At 38.3% G+C, this 19262-nt stretch overlaps 1 protein-coding gene across 2 annotated transcripts; it reads left to right on the top strand.

Moving 5' to 3' along the window:
* The first annotated feature begins 76 nt into the window (after positions 1 to 76).
* cd99l2 (CD99 molecule-like 2) lies at positions 77 to 18318 on the top strand. Of its 2 annotated transcripts, XM_042512431.1 has the most exons (10): positions 77 to 264; positions 6443 to 6496; positions 7158 to 7217; positions 7991 to 8116; positions 9848 to 9928; positions 12801 to 12869; positions 12954 to 13001; positions 13087 to 13206; positions 14215 to 14280; positions 17202 to 18318. In XM_042512431.1, the coding sequence occupies exons 1-10, from the start codon at positions 204 to 206 to the stop codon at positions 17261 to 17263; spliced, it is 747 nt and encodes a 248-aa protein (XP_042368365.1). In that variant the 5' UTR covers positions 77 to 203; the 3' UTR covers positions 17264 to 18318. The 2 variants fall into 2 exon arrangements, with proteins under 2 accessions (XP_042368365.1, XP_042368366.1); XM_042512432.1 differs by lacking the exon at positions 9848 to 9928.
* The last annotated feature ends 944 nt before the right edge of the window (positions 18319 to 19262 follow it).

Raw genomic sequence — 19262 nt, 5'->3', positions numbered from 1 at the left:
TTGAAAGGCATGGCAGGAAGTGGCACAGTGTGGGCGTGTCCCCGGCTGCCATAGTGAACGCCTTGTATGCGGTTTTACAGTGAGACGGAGCTGAACCGCAGGCTGCAGACGGTATAACGGAACGGTGCCGGGGTCGCCGCGTTATTTAGCCGTTTTTTTCTCACTTTGTTACCGGGTGTTTCGTGCGCGTGGAGACCGGAGCTATGGCTTCCCGCTCGCTGTGGTCGCTTTGCCTGCTGCTGGCGCTGCTGCTGCCGCTGGAAGGTGAGGCTTTTGTCCCGCACACCTCCGCACATCCACATGTTCTCGCCTTTTGTGCCGCACTTTGATTCCAGGCCGAGTAACGGTCCACCGGCCCGGCCGCCGACGTTAAAGAGACAGAGAGCCGTCGATTATACATGTAGACACCGAATATTATGCTTTTATTACAAAATCACGCCTTATAGATTTCATTAATGGTTTTATTTTGATAATGTGGCCCCGTTTTGCTGCACATATTGCAGATGCTAACCAGCTGTACTACACTAAAATACTGTAATTACACATTATTGCATACATTATTCTAATATTTTATTTTATATATTTTATAAATTGTATTATTGAAGCTTTATTGTGGCTTTATATGATGCTAAAAAGCTTAAAAATAAATGGTAAAAAATCCTATAATTTGGTAATTACATATGATTACATGAATGATTATGATATTATATATATAATCTTAATATAGAGTTTATTATAGTGCCATGAGGTGCAGTAATGTGAGATATAATGTACATCAAAGTCATGTGGCACCACCCTCAGTATCCTGTCTGTCTGCATGCAGCTGCACAGGCCATGCTGACAATGATGTCACTCTCGCTGCTGATTAATATGAAAAGTTAGTCACTTGAAGGTGAATTATTTAACAGCATTTGATTTCATGCACCCAGAGCACCTGTCCTCACGTCCCACATATGTCTCCACCTTACGCCACCCCTCAGCCAGACAGCCAGACGCTCAGGTGCAGAGCAGCTCCTGACATTTGAGTGTCTCATTCAGAGGGTTTATGGTATGGACCGGCTGCAAAGCTGCACTGCAGTCAGAACCAGAAAAAAAAAAGAATTTATCAGCCAGTGGACGGCTGGTGCATGCAATGCTGTGATGCAAGTAATGTAAATGAGATGCAGATTTTGTGAATTAATTTTGGCTGGCCGAGCCAGAGGGGGTTGGGGGTTTGGCATGAGACTGAAAATGCCTAAGTCTGCTGCTTCAGATATATATTTTAAAATATTTGAAACGTGAGTAAGTTGGCTTGAATTTTTTCAGAAACATGGGAAGACTGTAATGAGCAACGACAGAAGAAATTAACCCAAAAATGGCAAGAAATAAGTAAAAAGTACAAGAAAATTACCTTAAAAATGAGTGCAATAAATAAATAAATGAAAAAAAAACAAAACAAACCAATGCAAAGAAGACTTGGGAAAAAAAATGCTTAAAAATTGTAATAATTCTGTATCATCATTCTTTCAAAACATGGGAAGATGATAATGAGCAACGGCAGAGGAAATGCACCAAAAATTAGTAAAAAGTACAAGAAAATTACCTGTAAATTTCGTCAAATAAATAAATGAAAAAAAGCACAAAAAACAGGGCAAACAAGACTTGGAAAAAAAACTTAAAAGCTGTAATAATTCTGTAACATCATTTTAAATCTGTAATTATGATAATTATAATTACTGTTTTTCAGCAGATTTTTTTTCCTTTTTCCCAATTAGGGTTGCAAATTGGAAGCACATTCCTAAAATGATTATTGCTAAAATTAACAATCAATTAATTGTTATTTTAAAAAAATGCTTATTTCAAACAGTAGCTAATGTATTTTTTCTCAATCAAACCTCTTATTGGGTTTACTTTGACGGCAGCATAACCCATCAATTAATCGATAAAATTTCACATATTTGATAAATTCTTAATGACCGATTAATCGATCATTAATTGTCATCATCCCATTCTAAATCTTTAAATTTCTTGCAATTTGTGGACTGTTTCTTATCAAGTTGCTCATTGCCTTTTTCCCTATGTTTTTCTAAGAAATTGCACTGATTTTCTCAGGGTTCAAAGGTTTCAATACTTGAGAAAGGCAGCTGAAAGCAGCACGAGGAAGGGTTAAGATTTGCGTCGGAGTTAGTAGGTGTTAGGTTAAGATTTGGTGTTAACAGGGACAGGACTTCTGTCTCTGCTGTGACTTTTTATCCCTGATCATGAAAGTCATACATGGACTTTGGTATCAGTCAATGCAGAGTACAGATCCAACTCCAAATTTAAAGTCAGAGTACCTCTTTGCTTCAAGCTCACTGGAATAATTTTTCTGTAAGGTAGCAAGTGGACGGGGATTGTCCTAAAAACTGCGGGAGCTGTATTAGTGTGGATTAGTCACATCTGGGCGATACCCTCGGCACTGGGCAGTGGGTGAGTGGGTCGGCCCAGTATGCAGACTGAAGATTGCGCAGGTCAGAGGGGGTGAATCCATCAGCCCATAGTACATCTGTCTAGACTGCCATACAGGAAACAGAAGTTCCTCTCACAGAGACAAAAATAACCTTTCAGCAAATTGACTAACATTCACATTTTTATCAGCTGTAGGCACAAAGTGTGGTTGATTTAGCATTGCACTGCTCTAACACCATCACAGTCACAATAAAAGAAGGAATAAAAAATGCAGATATCTTTAATTCTCATTAGAACCTTGCGCCTACATTACCCACAATGCAATTTTATCATTGACAGTTTCCCATTGTAGCAGCAGCTATTGTAGCCTGGAGCTTCAATCAGGGATGAACAGTGAGCTACAGAGGTCTGATAAACTTACTTCTTTCCAACGCTGCCTTCACATGCTCCTTGTAAATATCATATTTACGAGTTAGGAGCACATGAACGGCCCTCCAAAGATGTAATAATGATAGGGAAATTTTGAAATTTGGATTATACCGGAGTTGCGAAGTTTGCATGACGGTTCAGGGCACCAGAAATGTCGGAAAGCATGAAAAAAGTGTCAACAATTGTTGATAAAAAATAGTATATTTTGCTATTTTGTTCCTAGTAGCTATCATTTACTTTTAGTAGTTGCACATTTCAGTATCTGCATGAACTCTAAAGCATGCCAGGCGAGTAAACTAACATTCATAACAACATTATTTTATTACATGAGTTGCCGACTTGACATCATAAATGCATGGCGGGCAAAAGTCAATGTTTGGTCAATTATAAGAATTTTTTTTATTAATTCACGTATTAAATATCAGTTTTTGATCACATGTAAAGTTTAATATGGTTTTAATGATAACTGCTGTTCATGTAAAAAATAATATAACATAAAATATAAACAAATATGTATAAATATAAATAAACTGTAAACAGCTATCAACCTCTTGTTTAATGCTCTAAAATGCAACTTATGTTCTTTGTATCTTCCATCTCATTCCCACTTTACGACCTCAAAGCACATGAACGCAACGAAGTCAGAAAAACGACTTCCCAACTCAGAAACTCTGATGTTTCAACATCTCATGAATGCATCATACGTCTGAATGGGACAGTGTTTTATAAAAATGAGTATCACGCTGTATTGCAGACCTAATACAAAACCATAAACTTATTATAAAAATGTTTACTGAGGTAATAAATCCAACTTCAATACAGTCGGACACCTTTCTGCAACCAGTGGAGTCGCCTCCTGCTGGCCATTAGGAAAAATGCAGGTTTGAAGCATTGACTTTTAAGATCCTGACATTTTGTCTGCATCCACTTCTTTTATGAAGTTCTGACCACACTGCGCAAAGTGCAGGGTTACAGCACCTCACAGTACAGTAGAGCATCATAGATATGAGTACAGGCGACCACACCCAGCTGCGATGATGCGTCAGTGAGGAGCTGCTCATACATAAACAGGCATCCCTGTGGTGAAGAAGCCTCAGGCTCAATTATTGCAATGTTTCTGGTTTTATTCCAGCTGGGTGTCTTTGTTACATGCCACCTCTCTTGCTCTCTCTCAGGAAAAATGGCAAAGAAATCATTAAGAGGAGCAGTTTAAAATCTGCCCCAGCCTGACGAGGAGGCCAAAGCAGAAAAGCTAGACTGAAATAACAAGATACGAATTGATTCCCAGGAGGAAATTAGGTATGACAGCAGGACAAAAGACCAGATACAACGATACAACAAAGATAGAGCAGAGGAACAAACAACTACAACTACAGCACAAATCATAATTAGATTGAGTGTATACTTTTTATTGTTTTTCATTTAATTTCGGAAATCAGGCTTTCTGCTTGTTGTTCATTATCCTTTTGAAACGTAGAGCGACATGATTGTCCTTGTACTGCTTTAAGATGCCCTCTACAAATATTTCAAATTTGTGTAATAATATTTCAAAAACCTGGGGAAAAAAGACAAATAGCAACTTGGAGAAAAAAATGCTTCACACATTGGCAGGTTTAGAAAATTATAAAAAACAATGTTTAGGGTAAAGACGAAAAAGCTATTGGAAAAACAATATATTTAATTATCATAATTACATTTTTATTATTGTTACAAAATGATGATTTTTTAAGCACTTTCTCGGGTCATGTCAGAGGTTGTTTTGTTTTTAAAAAAAATTACTTTCTTTTAAGTGTTTTTATTCATTAATTTCTTGCTAATTTTTAGGTTTCTTCTTTTGTCACTCGATCCCTCACCATGTTTATTGAAAGAAATTAAAGCAATTTGCTCAGGTTGTTCAAGCTCAATGTAAGGATATAGTGAAGTAATGGCTTCCTGAGCAGAGAATGAAGTCACCCTCCCTCTCTGTGTGTTGTAATCTGAGCTTCTCTGTGGTTTGTTGTGGTAAGCTGGTCTGGTGCATAATAATGTACATGTGCACTGGCTCTTGTTGCACCCAGTTGACACTGTTCTCTGGCTCTGTAGGACTGTTGCAGTTGTTTTATGGAGTTAGCAACGTTAGCTGCTAGCCACTCACTCAGCCACCTCCACCTTGTGTGCAGATTACTTATACTCCCTGCGTTTTGTAATCCGAGCTTCTCTGTCTTGTGTTGTGGTAGACGTCTGGCTGCACATGCATGTTAGTGCTGTGAGTCCCTGTGTGTGGCGTGCTAAATCACTGTGACTCTGCGCTGCGCTCATATCGCAGTTAGTACTAATATCGGGACCAGCGTTGTCATGGAAGCGTTAACACTTTTAAGTCTGTCAACACTGTTGCCATTCTTCGCACTGTTCACACCATTAACTGCTAGCTGCTAGTCAGCATCCTCTATGTTGAGAGCCATATGCAGACAACCTCTGACAACCTTAGATACGCTATAATTATTGCACTTTAAACTCTGGATCAGTATTACTTTTAAGTGCTTTGTTCAGATGCTCAGATTATTTAATTTCTTTCAGCATCATGGGGAAAAAGGAAATCAGCAACTTGGTATCAAATGTCCCAAAAAAATAGTAAAAGTTGACAAGAAAATGACCTGAAAATTAGAACAGAAGAATAATTCAAAAACTCATAAATGACTATAGAAAAATATTTATATTTCTTATAATGTTATACTTAAAATACTCTCACAGTAATTTTATTTATTAATATTTATTATTTTAGTACCTTTTCAGTGTATTTTCTGTACTTTATTCTTGTACTTTTCTTTTTTTTCCTTCTTTTTATGTGCTTATTTTCAGGTCATTTTCTTGTAACTTTTTCTTGATTACTTTCTTGTTAATTTTCGGGCCAGTTCTTGTTGAGTTGCTAATTGCCTTCTTTTTCCAAGTTTTTGAAAGAAATAAAGCCAATTTGCTGAGATCTCAAAAGGTAAACACTTCAGAATTTGAAATAATTAGAATTTAATGTTAACATTTTTGTCTAATTATAATAATATAATATGTGCATCTTGGCAAAAAAACTGAACTTTATGGCACAACAGGATCTTGGGTATGGTTGATAGCATGTTATCAATTAATTGAAATTTTAATTGAAGTATTATGTTTGTGAGTTAACCACCCTCAAATTTGGGGTTAGAAAGGTAAGAAAAAGTGAGGACACAAATGTAGAGCAGTATGAATGTTAAAGTTTGCTGCAGCTGCATGATGGCTGTTTGCTTGTTAGGGGTAGTCAGTGCGGTTGGGTCCTGTTTGTTTGTCTCTGCTTTTGTGTCCTGGCTGGTAAATGATCTTTGTTTTGCAATCCAGACAACAAATAGAGCGGATTAGTGCTCTCTGGGGCCTGTTTGGCACTGGGGCCACTTTCTGTGTGTCAGTAACACCAGCAGGGCCTGGAAAAGTGATCACTGAAAAGCTCCGAAAATAAAGGACGCTCCCATCAAAGAGAACACTTCAAGAAATGTCTAAAGTGTGTTTTATTTGTCGGTTTTATGTGTCAGATTCAGTCTAACGTGTCTGCTTCCTCTGTCTCTCTGTCCTCCCTGCGCAGTAGTCCTGTCTCAGGACTTCGACCTGGCTGATGCTCTGGATGATAGTAAACCACGTAAGTACAACAGAACTGTGGTCCTCAGGTTATTATCAGGTTAGCGTTTGTGACCCTTTCCAAACCGGCTCACATTTTTAGTTTTATCATCTTACACATAGGTGTCGTTCAACATACAGATACCGATACTAATTATTATTAGCTAATGAGACAAATAACTGATAAATGAAACCAATATGTGTTTACAATAAAAATGAAAATCTTTCTGGCAATATTTGGAGTTTGGAATATGACAAACTCCAACACATAACTTTGTTTAAATGCCTTGAGCAAATACTTTTAGGGTTACAGTAATATATATATATATATATATACATCATAGATTTTTATATAGTCAAGTGAGAATTTGAATAAAAAATGAATAAAACAACAGCTCCCTGAGGTTTTACAAAGTATAAGTTCCTCCCATGCTGACACTTTTTTCGTCCTTTTAATGAATTAATTTCATCATCGATCATTACAATAGTGCTGTTACAGATAATCGGCAAATTGCCAAATATTGGCCACAATAATCGGCCAGGCTGATAATGTGTCGACCCCTACTCCACAACCATCTGGCAACCCACAGAAATGCCCTTTATCAATTAATCATGATAAAAAATGTAATCGTTAAATAATCATTTTTATGTAAATAAAATAACAATTTGATCATTTTTCACAGCGGCAACTCCTTCACCAAAGCCACCAAAACCAGCAGCACCAGGCACAGGAACGGGAGGAGGTAAGAAACACTCGGCAGCTGATATTTATGATACTTATGCTGATTATTTCATTATTATTTCATCTTTCTATAAATTTTATTTTCTCTGTTTTCTCGTGATAGCAACTTATTTTTCTCGTTATCTCGGGAAAACGAAGCCCATTTTGTCGGGATAACGACATCATTTTTCCTGATTAAGAAAACATCAGGCTGTTAATCATAGGTATTATCCTCGGAGTTGCAAAAGCACAAAACAAGCAAAAATAGACTTAACTCATCAGCGTGGGGGATGGCGGCATGGCTTGTCCTCTTGCTTATAACAGTGACCAGCATGATGTTTTGTTTTCTTAATCACCAGAAAACGATGTCGTTATCACGACACAACAGGCTTTGTTTTCCCAAGATAAAAAAAATAAATGAATCCATTATCACGAGAAAACCAGCTTGGTTTTCCCGAATAATGAGAAAAATAAGTTGTGATCTCAAGGAAACAACTGGAAATATGTCGTTATCATGAGAAAATGGAGAAAATAAAATGTATAGAAAGGCATCCTTTTAAGGCTTCCTTACATTCTGTAGTAATGGTATTATATAATATATTTTTACGTGGGAATCAGTGTGGACCTAAATCGTAACAAATCTGATTTGAATTTTCTATTTTCATCTCGAACTATGTTACATTTTGTGTTTTCAACTCCAACTCCGGTTGCTTTTAGACAAGCCTTTTTTTTTTTTACAGAATCCTTATCATAACTGAAGTCAGTGGATATTTGTGCTGTCAATGTTCTGTGCAGACCTCAATCTGGAAGATTTTTTCAATGCTGACGACACGACCACCACGACCACCAAAGCCCCACCCAAGGACGTGCCTAAAGTCCCTGCAGCTAGCAAGGCCCCAGTCAAGCCCAAACCCAAGCCAGGTGAGAGAGCACACCTTCCTCTGTGCTTACAGCCGCTAAACTCCCAACGCACCTCGACTGCAGAGAGCACCTAGTCTTTCCTTTGCTTATAACCTGCTCTGCTTTAAATTTTAGAAAGCAGTTTTCTGACTGTTTAATTTTAATTTGCTGTTGGTCCAAATCCAACACGTCCTCCTTCTTCCTCTATCTGTAGGCTTTATCCTCCTCCTTTAATATGATTCATTTCCTCACTTACTAATTCATTACACACAGTTCCACTTCGCCATGCTATTGACCAGGTGTTAAACTATCATCAGTAAAACTCACTGCACATATGTTTGACATCCAAAGCCTTCCAGTGGCCCAAAGGGAAAAATTCCTACATTTTCTCTGCAAGCTTTTACTTTGAAATCTACAATTCTACAATTCTACAATTTCATTTAGCAGACGCTTTTATCCAAAGCGACGTACAACACAAGCAATCTGTGCAGGAAGTGCAGAGTTTCACCGGCAGTAGCTTTACACCAACTGAAAAAAGGACAAAGCAGAAGCAGAAGTAGAAATGTGCTGTAGAGCAACAAAATGAATACTTGTATGTAACACAAGATTTTGATTGCAATAGCCTTATTAAAGGGGACCTGTTATGCTCATATTCAGGTTTATTTTTGTATGTTGAGTTTCTACTAGAACTTAATTAAATAACACATATGTGTTAAAAAGCACATATTTTTTCTTTTGTAATTTATGCTGCAACACCTGTATTCCCCCTCCGTCTCTGAGTGCCTGTCTCTTTAAGAGCCCCTCCCAAAAAGCCCAGTCTGCTCTTATTGGTCAGCGTTTTCACAAGCATCTCCACTAGGCCCCCTGGAAGTGCCCCAAGCTCTGATGCAAATTTTACACAGTGGCCAAAAGTGGAATTACACCATCTGAGTCGGTCACGTGACGCACATGGGCCCAGAAAGACTTTCCCATTGACTTACATCAGGAAAGAGACGGCTGTAAATCACTAAAACAATTTCTTTGATTGTCGAAACCCCCACAAAACGACTAATTTCTCTATCTAGATTTAAGCCATCCGGTTCAATAACATTTGGAAAGCCATACATTTTTTTAGACAGCCAATCAAGCCAGCGAAGTGCTAAACCAGAAGTTAGTCACTCCCGTTCGTTATTCATTTGCGAACTCGGCCGCCGTAAGTCTCTATTGCAAATGCCTTATGAGCCACTAGATTTAGTGTAGTAACTGCTGCCTGCCGCAGTGGCTGTTTGTAAGTTCAAAGATTGCTTAGACTGAATTAGCTGGGCAGCATAGCTAATCTGTCGTTCATTTTGTAACAAAAGCACCAAATTTGGTACAGATATACATAGCTCAATATAATATATATTGAGAGGAAATCTGGGTATCGGGCCACTGCAGATTGGCAACCATGGTCCAAGTTTGTGATGGCCAATGTCCAGTTTTGTTTGTAATATATTCATAAACTTTTATGCCAAATTTGGTGCGTTCATCACAAAATGAACAATTGTGATATGTGTATACTGAGCGATGCCGCCCTACTAAATATGACTGATTGTTAAATTATTACTGTTATCTAGTTCACATGGGACAGCATGAATGACCTTATCCTTTTGAGTCTTTTAGTTCTTTAATTTCAGTTGTAATTAATTTTTATGTCCTAACGTTTCTTTTTAACTCCTGCATCTGCTTTCTTTTGCAAAAAAACATCGATTGCTGACCTTTTGACCTCTACAGCTGCCGATGACTTTGACCTGGCTGATGCCTTGGACCCCAACAATGACATTGGTGTGAAGGATAAGAACAAGGGGCAGGGAGGTGGGTGGTAGTGTCTCCCCTAGGATTAGTACTCGTAGATATTAGATTGGAAACACTCCAAAAATAATCACTTTGAAATGACTTCATGAGGAATTAAAGCCACAGTGCAGAACGTCTGAGAAATTTCTGTAACATCCGAATAGTTTAATAACTGGATGCTCTAATCACACTACATGTTATGCACATAGCGGTTTTAACAGACAGTAAAGCCTCCTTTCCACCAAGCAGTCTGGTTCAGTTCAGTTCGTTACACATTAGAACGGTAATTTTTGTGTTTCCATTGTCAAAAGTTTTGGATGGTACCAATAGAACCGTTCCAGTCCATCCTGACACGATGTAGCCGACATAATGCATGGGGTTATATATACTATATATATATATACACGCCAGTACGCGCCATTCTTGAGCCTCTCAGGATACCATGTATCAGTGTTGCATTTACCCCATCACACATCGCACATCGTTTGACCACTTTTTAAGTTATATAACTGCTTTGATTTCAATAAAACTGCGGGAAAATCAGAACTTTTCTATGGAGGTCTATGGCCAGGATGTTTGAGTGCAATGTGTAGCTGCATGAAATGTGATTGGCTCATGGCATTGAAGGGCGGGGCTTAGCAATAGGTCAATTCCAAAAGGTGGAAACACTGCAGTCCGTTGACTGGTGAGGACCGAACCATTATTTGTACTCGGTTTTGTGAAGTTTGTGTCCTTGTAATCAACAGCCACATCAATTGTGTCTCTTTACATTTCCTATGAGGCGTTAGATGTAACGTCACATACTTAATTACATTTACCTTCCGGTAACAACTATTAAGAGTACTGTCTGCAGTGGAAATGCCAGAAAGATTTCGGGTTTAGGTACATGTCTATATGGGTTACCTCCAAGTCCTAGTGCCGCTGTAGGGTAAAGGGTACAAAACTGAAAGTGTTTGGTGGAAACGTGGTCATTATCTGTGGTTTATCAGCAATATACAGTGTATTTAATGTTTGGCATTTGAAATTCATTTGTTTCTTAGTGCTGCCACTGGTTTTGGTACCAGATCATAAAGAACCCTCGCCCTTGATTATTATACTACAGCTTAAACCTGTCCACTCATCCACACTGGCTATTTCCAGTGGCTTTTGTTTAGGACTTAAATGTGCCACCTGTGTCTCCATTCAAGGTCTCCAACTCTCTCAGATACATCCTTCTTAAATTTAGCAAAGTTATTTAGAAATCATGGGGAAATTATAACAAAGTGTAAGTAAAAATTTCAAGTAAACTTAACACTTATGTGTGAATTAAACATAAAGATTCACAGTTATATTTACTTTCCTTTTTCAAGGCAGTTGGTTTTTTAAGATTATTTTAAGTAAGATAAACTTGTCAGACTTTAAAGCAAATATGACTCAAACATATTTTTAAATAAGTTACCGGCTAGAGCTTCGAGCAGCAAATGTATAATTCACCTCAGTTGTAGGGCTGCATGATTTAAGGAAAATATGCATTTGTGATAACGTTAAATATCACAATAACAATGTCACTTTAATCATGATTAACTTACATTAAAGTGTACTCAGCTCTGCCTTTCTGATGCTTTAAGTAAGAAAATATATTGTGCAGCCTCACTCAGTTCTATGATTCTTGCAAATCTTACAAAGCCACAGCATGTAGGCCTACAGCTTATTAAAAACTGACTGTCTGAAGTGCAGACAGTCGCTGTGGCTCCACCATCAGGATAATTATCCCCTCAGTCTGCTTGAATAAGAACTTTGTTGTAAAGTGCAGCAGAAGAACTACATAACAATCTTCCTAGTCAGGAGAGGGAGCTCATTGTTTCCATCATTGCTCCCATCTGTCACCCATCGTCCCCTCCCACCCCGCTCGAACTCTTAACACTGTCCCACACAGATTCACATGTTATGTCTGCTTTCTTTGAGTTCAGCTGCTGAAGACCAAAATATACTTTCAAAGTTTTTAATATTAATTAGCTGATATGCTTAAAACATTTTCTATATTTTCATTCTCAGGTAACATTTTATATAAATGTTTTACATTATGTACAGGGTTTCTGCAAATCCCTTTCAAAATTCTTAAAAGGCACTGAATTCATTAATCAAGAAATAAGTTATTTATTGGTATTAAATTAAATTTTTTTTTTTTTTTTATTAAATTAATCTTTTGAAAGTCTTAAACATGCTCAAACATGAGCCAAGCTTTAAGCATGTTTATTTCTGCTATAAAATTGAGTATTTAACATGGTTGTCGATGGGATTTTACTCTGTTTTGGAGCCAGCCTCTGGTGGCCATGAGAGGAACTTCACTCTTAGGTCATTTTTGTTAGATAATTTCACATTCATGACAACTGTATGGGGCTGACTTTTCATACAGCTCAAAGGTTTAAATGTTATTAAAGCTTGAAATTATGCATAATTAAGGGCATGGCCACTTAAAGTGACAGATGGGTAGCTTTTGCTTTTGCAAATTTGCAGATTTTCTCTTTTTTCAGGAAGTTAATTTTATTTTAATGATTTTACACGTTTCTCACTTGGAAAATTACCATTAGTATTATTACAAATAACCATAGCTGTAAATAAACTGTCCTAAATAAGCTAGCTGCTAGCGTGAGGGTTATCTCCACCCTCTTGTCCAAATATGGTCACTTCTGGCTCCAAAATAACAAGATGGCGACAGCCAAAATGCCAAACTCAAGGCTTCAAAAAGGTAATCCACAAACCAATCAGTAACGCCATGGTGGCTACGTCCTCCTCTTTTATCCAATGTTGTATGGGAACAACACTTGCTTCTGCGTTTCATACACTAAAGTACTTTAATAGGTACTTTAACTTTAATACCTTCATTGTGGTGATTACCTCTGTCTCCTTTCAGGTGGAATATCCGATGATGATCTGTTAGATGTTGCTAAAGACCGTGACTACAAACCCGACAAAGGCAAAGGTAATGTCTGAACCTTTACAGAGAATCCACAAATAACTTGGTAGCAAAGAAATTTAACCCTGCTGTTATTTTGCGTTTCCACAGGTGGAGCTTCAAATGGTGGAGATCAAAATTACCAAGATGATAACAGTGGTGCGTCTCCTCGGTCTCTAGTGTTTGTTGATAAATGCATATCTGTGCTCGGCTGTTAGACTCGAATGAACGTGTGTGTTTACAGGCCCCCCAGCCGAAGTAGGCACCATCGCAGGGATTGTTAGTGCAGTTGCTATGGCGTTGGTGGGCGCGGTCAGCAGCTACATCTCCTACCAGAAGAAGAAACTGTGCTTCGGCATACAACGTAAGGCTTTTTAACTACAGTTGTTAGAGATAGGTACTTTTTTAATCCTGAGGGAACTTTATGAATTTTATTTGGACAAGAGGGTGGAGCTAACCATAACACCAGCTGCTAAAGTGGTTAGCATGGCGCATTTACAACTTCGTTAACTATGATAATGCTAATGCACTTACTGGAAAAACACCCGACTTTTTTAACGGTTGCCATTCCAGGAAGTGCAGTTTTTGGCACTTCTGCATTAGCTTCATTTTTAAGACTAGGAAATTGTCACTTGGTTGCACAAGCTATTAATAAATTAATGAAATCTGAAAGTTATTCATAAGTTACTGGGGAGTTTCAAACAAGCAGAAACAAATGGGGCTGAAAAATGAAGCCACAGTGGAAGTGCCAAAAACTGCAGTTCCTCAAAAGGCCACTAGAGGCTGGCTCCAAAAAAGAGTAAATCTCAACAGACCCCCGTGTTAATATTTCCAACTTCACAGCAGAAATAAACATGTTTACAGCCTGGAATAAGAAACAGTTTTGGTCTTTATGGATAATTATTGTTCAGGACAACTTAATGGGAGATTATTATTATTTTTATATAAGTCACCAATTTCAAGGCTTAAAGTTACACATAATTAAGGTTACGGCCACTTTGAGTGACAGCTGGGTACCGTCTATCAAAAAGCAAAAAGTCTCTACCACACGACACCACTTGGTTGGTGACGTAACCATAGTGTAACCACAGATTCACAGAGTATAGGCATTGCTATAGCTGTTGTAATTTCATAGTATTGTATTGTAGTTAATATTTTGGTCACCCAAGAGAGTCTTGTTCTGTGTTTGGTTGCACTAAAAAAGACCCTTTAAAGTGCTACTGTTTTTCTGGCAGGTACATTTGGTTTTGATGGTTTCAGGCAAGATTTTTGCTCGCTAAAATTAGCATAAGGAGTAATACAGTTAACCATAGCTGTAAATTAACTGTGGCAGTTATTGCTGATGCTCACTATATGTGTTGTGTTGCAACAGAGAGCCTGAATGCTGACATGGTGAAGGCTGAAAACCCAGAGGCTGTGGTGGCTACAGAACCACAAGGTAACACTTCTACTGTACTCTACTCACAACTGCTTCACATTCTTTTCCAAACTCGTCTGTTACTAAAGATGCACAAATCAGAAGCCAAAGGGAGGAATGTATATTTTATATGTTCTGATTTCATCATGGCACCCCTATAGTTTTGCATAAATTTAACAGAATAATCCAATCACATCCTTCATTCAGAAGTTTGACTAGGATGATGTGAGTTTAATGGAGAATCCTGACATACTGGTGAACATAAGACTCATTCCCACTGTATGAGAAAAGCTCAAATCTGACTTTTTAATGTAGTGGAAATATGTACAATCAGCATTCACACCCAGGTCAAATAACTCTGCAGCAGTCACTGGTATTTATCACCGACAGCTCCGATCGGCATTGACAGAAACACAACACCCGGATGAACGCACTAATTTCGAATTTCTCCTTCATCGGCAAGATGCAGCATCACTAGTTACTATCCATCTCCTCCTAAGCAGCACTAAAACAATGATCCAAATGCGTCTAAACTGAGTTTGAAAAAGAGACTGAATGAGTAAGAGATATATAAACCACATTTACACTGCCTGTTCAAGAAGGGAATATCATGCCAGTATGCCGCCTCACTGTTCTGTGCGTAACATCCGATCTCGGAAAGGGGGGACAGCGTGGTCTCACCTCTGAGCTGGGACTGGAATTAGTAACAGCACCCAAATCAGGTCTGTGTAAAACGTGAAAGCTGGAAAGACGTGACCATGGGCGACACAAGTGTGACATTTTGACAATGTGTCCATATGTGCGACCCACCACGGGAGATTTAAAAAACAGCTGTAAGCATAGCTGCTAACTCAAAGAAGAAAAGCAGCGGCTATAAAAGTCCGCAAACTGGGAAAACAATTAGACTCAGGAGCTCCTTACCCTCCAAGCAGAGGACACGATCAGCCGCCATATAACAGAGAAGGTAAACGATTGTGATTGACATGGTATGCCTTTGTTATTGTTTAGAAAGTCCTGCAGACACACATATTATTTGTCATGCGAGAGGCTGACGCTTGTGTGTTTAACGTCATGCCTGTCATGCCTCCTTTGATCGCAGGATGTTGCGATGCAATACATAATCGCACACTGAAACAGGATGATGCTGCTCGTTTGGTTCTGTGTAAAATTGCAGGGTGGTAAAAATCGAGGACTTCATTGCGGCCCTGTAGTGCATCTCTGTGTAAAAGCTGCCACTATAAAGTTTTCACACACCCCTGCGCTGTACCATTTACCTGTTCTCCAGCCTGTCCATGACATCACATGGACACACCAACACAACCCCTACACCCCCAAAGCGTGCCCACGCCAATATTAATGGGAAAGGGGTAGAGACACAGAGTGGATCTGAGCTGGTGAGCTGACCTCGAGCAAATGAATTGTAAGCACTGTTATTCAGTAAACCAAAGCAATGATCAGGCAGTGTGGAACTAATCAAATGGTAAGGAAAGGCAGTGATCAGATGGCGTGCAAAGGGGGTTATTTGCATACACACTTGAAAGGGACACACAGTTCAAAATGATCAAAATGAGCAGAGGACAGAAGGACACAGTTTGAATATGACAAGATCAAGAAGCAGCAGTGAGGAGGTCTGGATGTTGCTATCAGCTGTCACTCGATCATGTGCACTGCCCTGATGTGTTTTCTCTGCATCAGTCACACTGAGCCAGACAGCAGCTGCTACACAACACAGGAGCCACACACTCTGAGCAACAAACCCTCTAATCTGATTTATAACCATGACCATGAACATACGTCTTGCCCTGCACGTTAACACGTTGCACGAGCCACCAAACCAGCAGGGAGCAGGAAAACGCTAACATCAGGTCACTAGCAAGATAGCAAACTAGCTGCTTAGCTGCAGCACTTTAAACAGCCTGTAAATTTACCTGCGCGGTCATTTGGGTCCAGGTCGCTCTAATGCTTCCGACAACACACCGTCTGCTCATCACATGTAGCTGCAACGAAAGTTTGTTTACCTGCTCGCAGTCTGAACGGTGTAACACCGGAACTCTGGCAGGTGCTGTCAATCAAACATAGACCGGGACACGCCCCTTCAGCCGAAGATAAAAAGGAGCATTTCTCATATTTCACTACGACTCTTTTTCCCTTGCTTTTAATTTAAAAAAAAAAAACATTAACAACACAATTCAAAAAACTTAAACATGATTTTATTTATTTATATTTGCATTTAGGAAATTATGTGATTAGGGACTTTATGATGTTAGTGGACATTTAAACTAAAAACTACGCAAAAAAATGGACACTTAAAGGGGCCCTTCATGTCTGCAACAATGGAGTATTTCTAATATTTAAACATCTTTTTCCTTTCTTATAATTTCAAGATATCATTAACAATACAATTTAAAACAAAAAAACATTAACATTATTTTATCTGTTTTATTTTTTGTATTTGTCTGTTTTTATTTGCATTTCAAGAAATGATATGACCACGCATGTGTCGCTATTAGTGGACAAAAAACAAAACAGTTCACTTTGTGGACACTTAAAGGGGCCCTTCATGTCTCTATAATGATGCACTTTATAATTTTTCTTTATGGATGTTTATGACTTTCTTATGACTTTTATCTAGTTATTTTTATAGGTTGCTGTGATTTTACAACTGCCTTGTTCTCGTGAGCACGATATTTCAAGAACGCCTTGAGTTTGAAGGAATTGCCTTAAATTTGGCACAAATGTCCACTCTGACTAATGAGATTTATGTGGTCAAACATAAAGGTTAAAGGTCAGTTTTCTTATTTCTGTGTTTCTGGGCCTGTAACTTAATGAATTTTAGAACATCTTATCAAAGGATGGTAGTTTAGCTGCGGTCTGATGTCTTTTTGTCATGTGATCTGTGTTTAAACCGCCGTCTGTTTTCTCTTTTTGTTTTCTGCCTATAGTCCAACAGACTCTTCTGGAGCCACCCAACGCTGAACCTCCCGCTGCAGAGAATACTGTGTAACACACACACACACACACACACAGCCACACACACCCACACACACAAACACACACACACACACACACACACTACATGCGCTCTTTCCCAAACACCCATCACTCAACCCCAAACACACACATATACATACACACACACATGCTGCAGGATAGACTGCCTATCGTGTAGCATGTCCTTGTTGATCCTGCAGCTCTTTGCTGCAGAAGTTGGGATTTGTAGTCCTTCTACGCTGAATGTGAACACAGATTTCTTCTTTTTTTTTCACTCTCTGCTGTAAACATGGCCAGCCGCATATCGAACCTTGCCAAATGTTTGTGTATATACTAATTTATTATTCACGGTTTGAACACCACTAACAATGTTGATTTACAGTTATCCAGCCTCCAGCATGTTCTCTGTGGTTTCTGCGCTGTGAGCCGGGGCTTTAGTTGTAGCAGTTTGCCAAGCTCCAGACTCACAGTCAAGTTGGATTTTTTTTTTTGGGAAAAAAAGGCAGTTAATTGTATTATATGTTGAAGACAGAAAACTCCTGCGGGCATCTCTGGGTGTGTGTCAGGCTTCTTTGAATGAGTTTGACTTTCAGCATATCAACTGAGCCAGGGAGCGCTGTGAGACACACCCACTTTTTTGTCTTCTTTTCTTTTTTTTTTAAAGATGTGGGGAAGTTGCGAATTGCAATCAGCAATATCTCTTTTCCTGTCTTTGAATAGAATTTAGCAACTTCCTACTTTTGACACGTAACTGATTATTTGTGGCAAGTGATTGATGTTACTTTGTTGATAAAGGAAATGAAATCCGAAAACAGAGCGACACTTAAATTCCTGATTTTCTCTCTGCATGAGTAGAGAGTGAATAAAAAAACTTGTTACAGTATTCCCCAGATTTCTATCCAAAGCCTTGTAGCAGCTGATTATGTAATCATTTGTGAAATGTTGTGATGAAATGTGTAAATGCTCAGATAAGGTAATAAACACAGTAGCCAATTAATGTTAAGGGCAAGCTAAGGGTAAAGCACATAGTACAGAAGCCGAGAACAGTGGTGCTTGCACTTTTTTTTTTTTTTTAAAATGCCATTATTTGGAGATCACAATTTATTAATTTTGTATTTGAGTGATAAAGCTCCATTTTTGTGATAATGGGTTAATTAATGTTGCTTCTCTGGAAAATACATTTCTCCAGATAATTTAACATGAAAAAACGACCTGAGTTAAAAAAAGAAAAGAAAAAGTGATCTTGAGAAAACAAATATCATTTCATCATGACTTTTTTTTATCTAGGGAAATCAACCTTTTGGGGGGTTTTTTTGGAGAGGTGAAATTAATTTACTCATTTTTACAAGAAAAAAACATTATTTAAAAGCATGGCCGTTTATTGAAAGATAACAAAGCTTGATTTTTGTGATGATGGATAATTTATGTCGCTTCTCTAGAAAACAAAAGGCCGATTTCTCCAGAAAATGTATCATGAGAACGTTTTCTGTAGATCACAAACAAATACAGCTCACTGTACCTCAGAATGATTACTGAGAAAACAATAATCATTTTATAGCGCTAAATTACTTTGCTTCGTGTATTTTTTGTATTTATCTCATTACAAGAAAACAAGCTTTGTTATTTCAAGATAAAAAAAAATAACTTGTGATCTCAAAGTAACAGCTTAAAGAAAAAAAAAATTATCAAGTACGGCCGTTTTTGGCTTCCGTATGCAGAACTGAAATTACATGGTGTAGGAATGATTATGAGGTTTTAATGGTGATGCTATTTGCTATGTTAAGATTCATTATTAATTGAGGTTTCCCAGTCGGTCTGACCACCTGGTGCATGAAATGCCTTTAGATGGGCTCCACTGTTAGCTAATGAAGTCCTTTAGGGAGATGCGTTACTTCCTGCAGGTAACTAACTGTTTACATCATGTGACAGTTACATCATTGGTTGCTACACCCTCCTCATGTTGTCTATCTTGATGTACAAAGTTGCCTTATTATTCAGATTTGGAACTTTTT

Source organism: Plectropomus leopardus, chromosome 23 (assembly GCF_008729295.1).
Source record: "Plectropomus leopardus isolate mb chromosome 23, YSFRI_Pleo_2.0, whole genome shotgun sequence".
In the NCBI taxonomy this organism is placed as follows: Eukaryota; Metazoa; Chordata; class Actinopteri; order Perciformes; family Serranidae; genus Plectropomus; species Plectropomus leopardus.
Note: the sequence above shows the minus strand (reverse complement) of the source record. Positions and strands in the feature narration are given on the sequence as shown.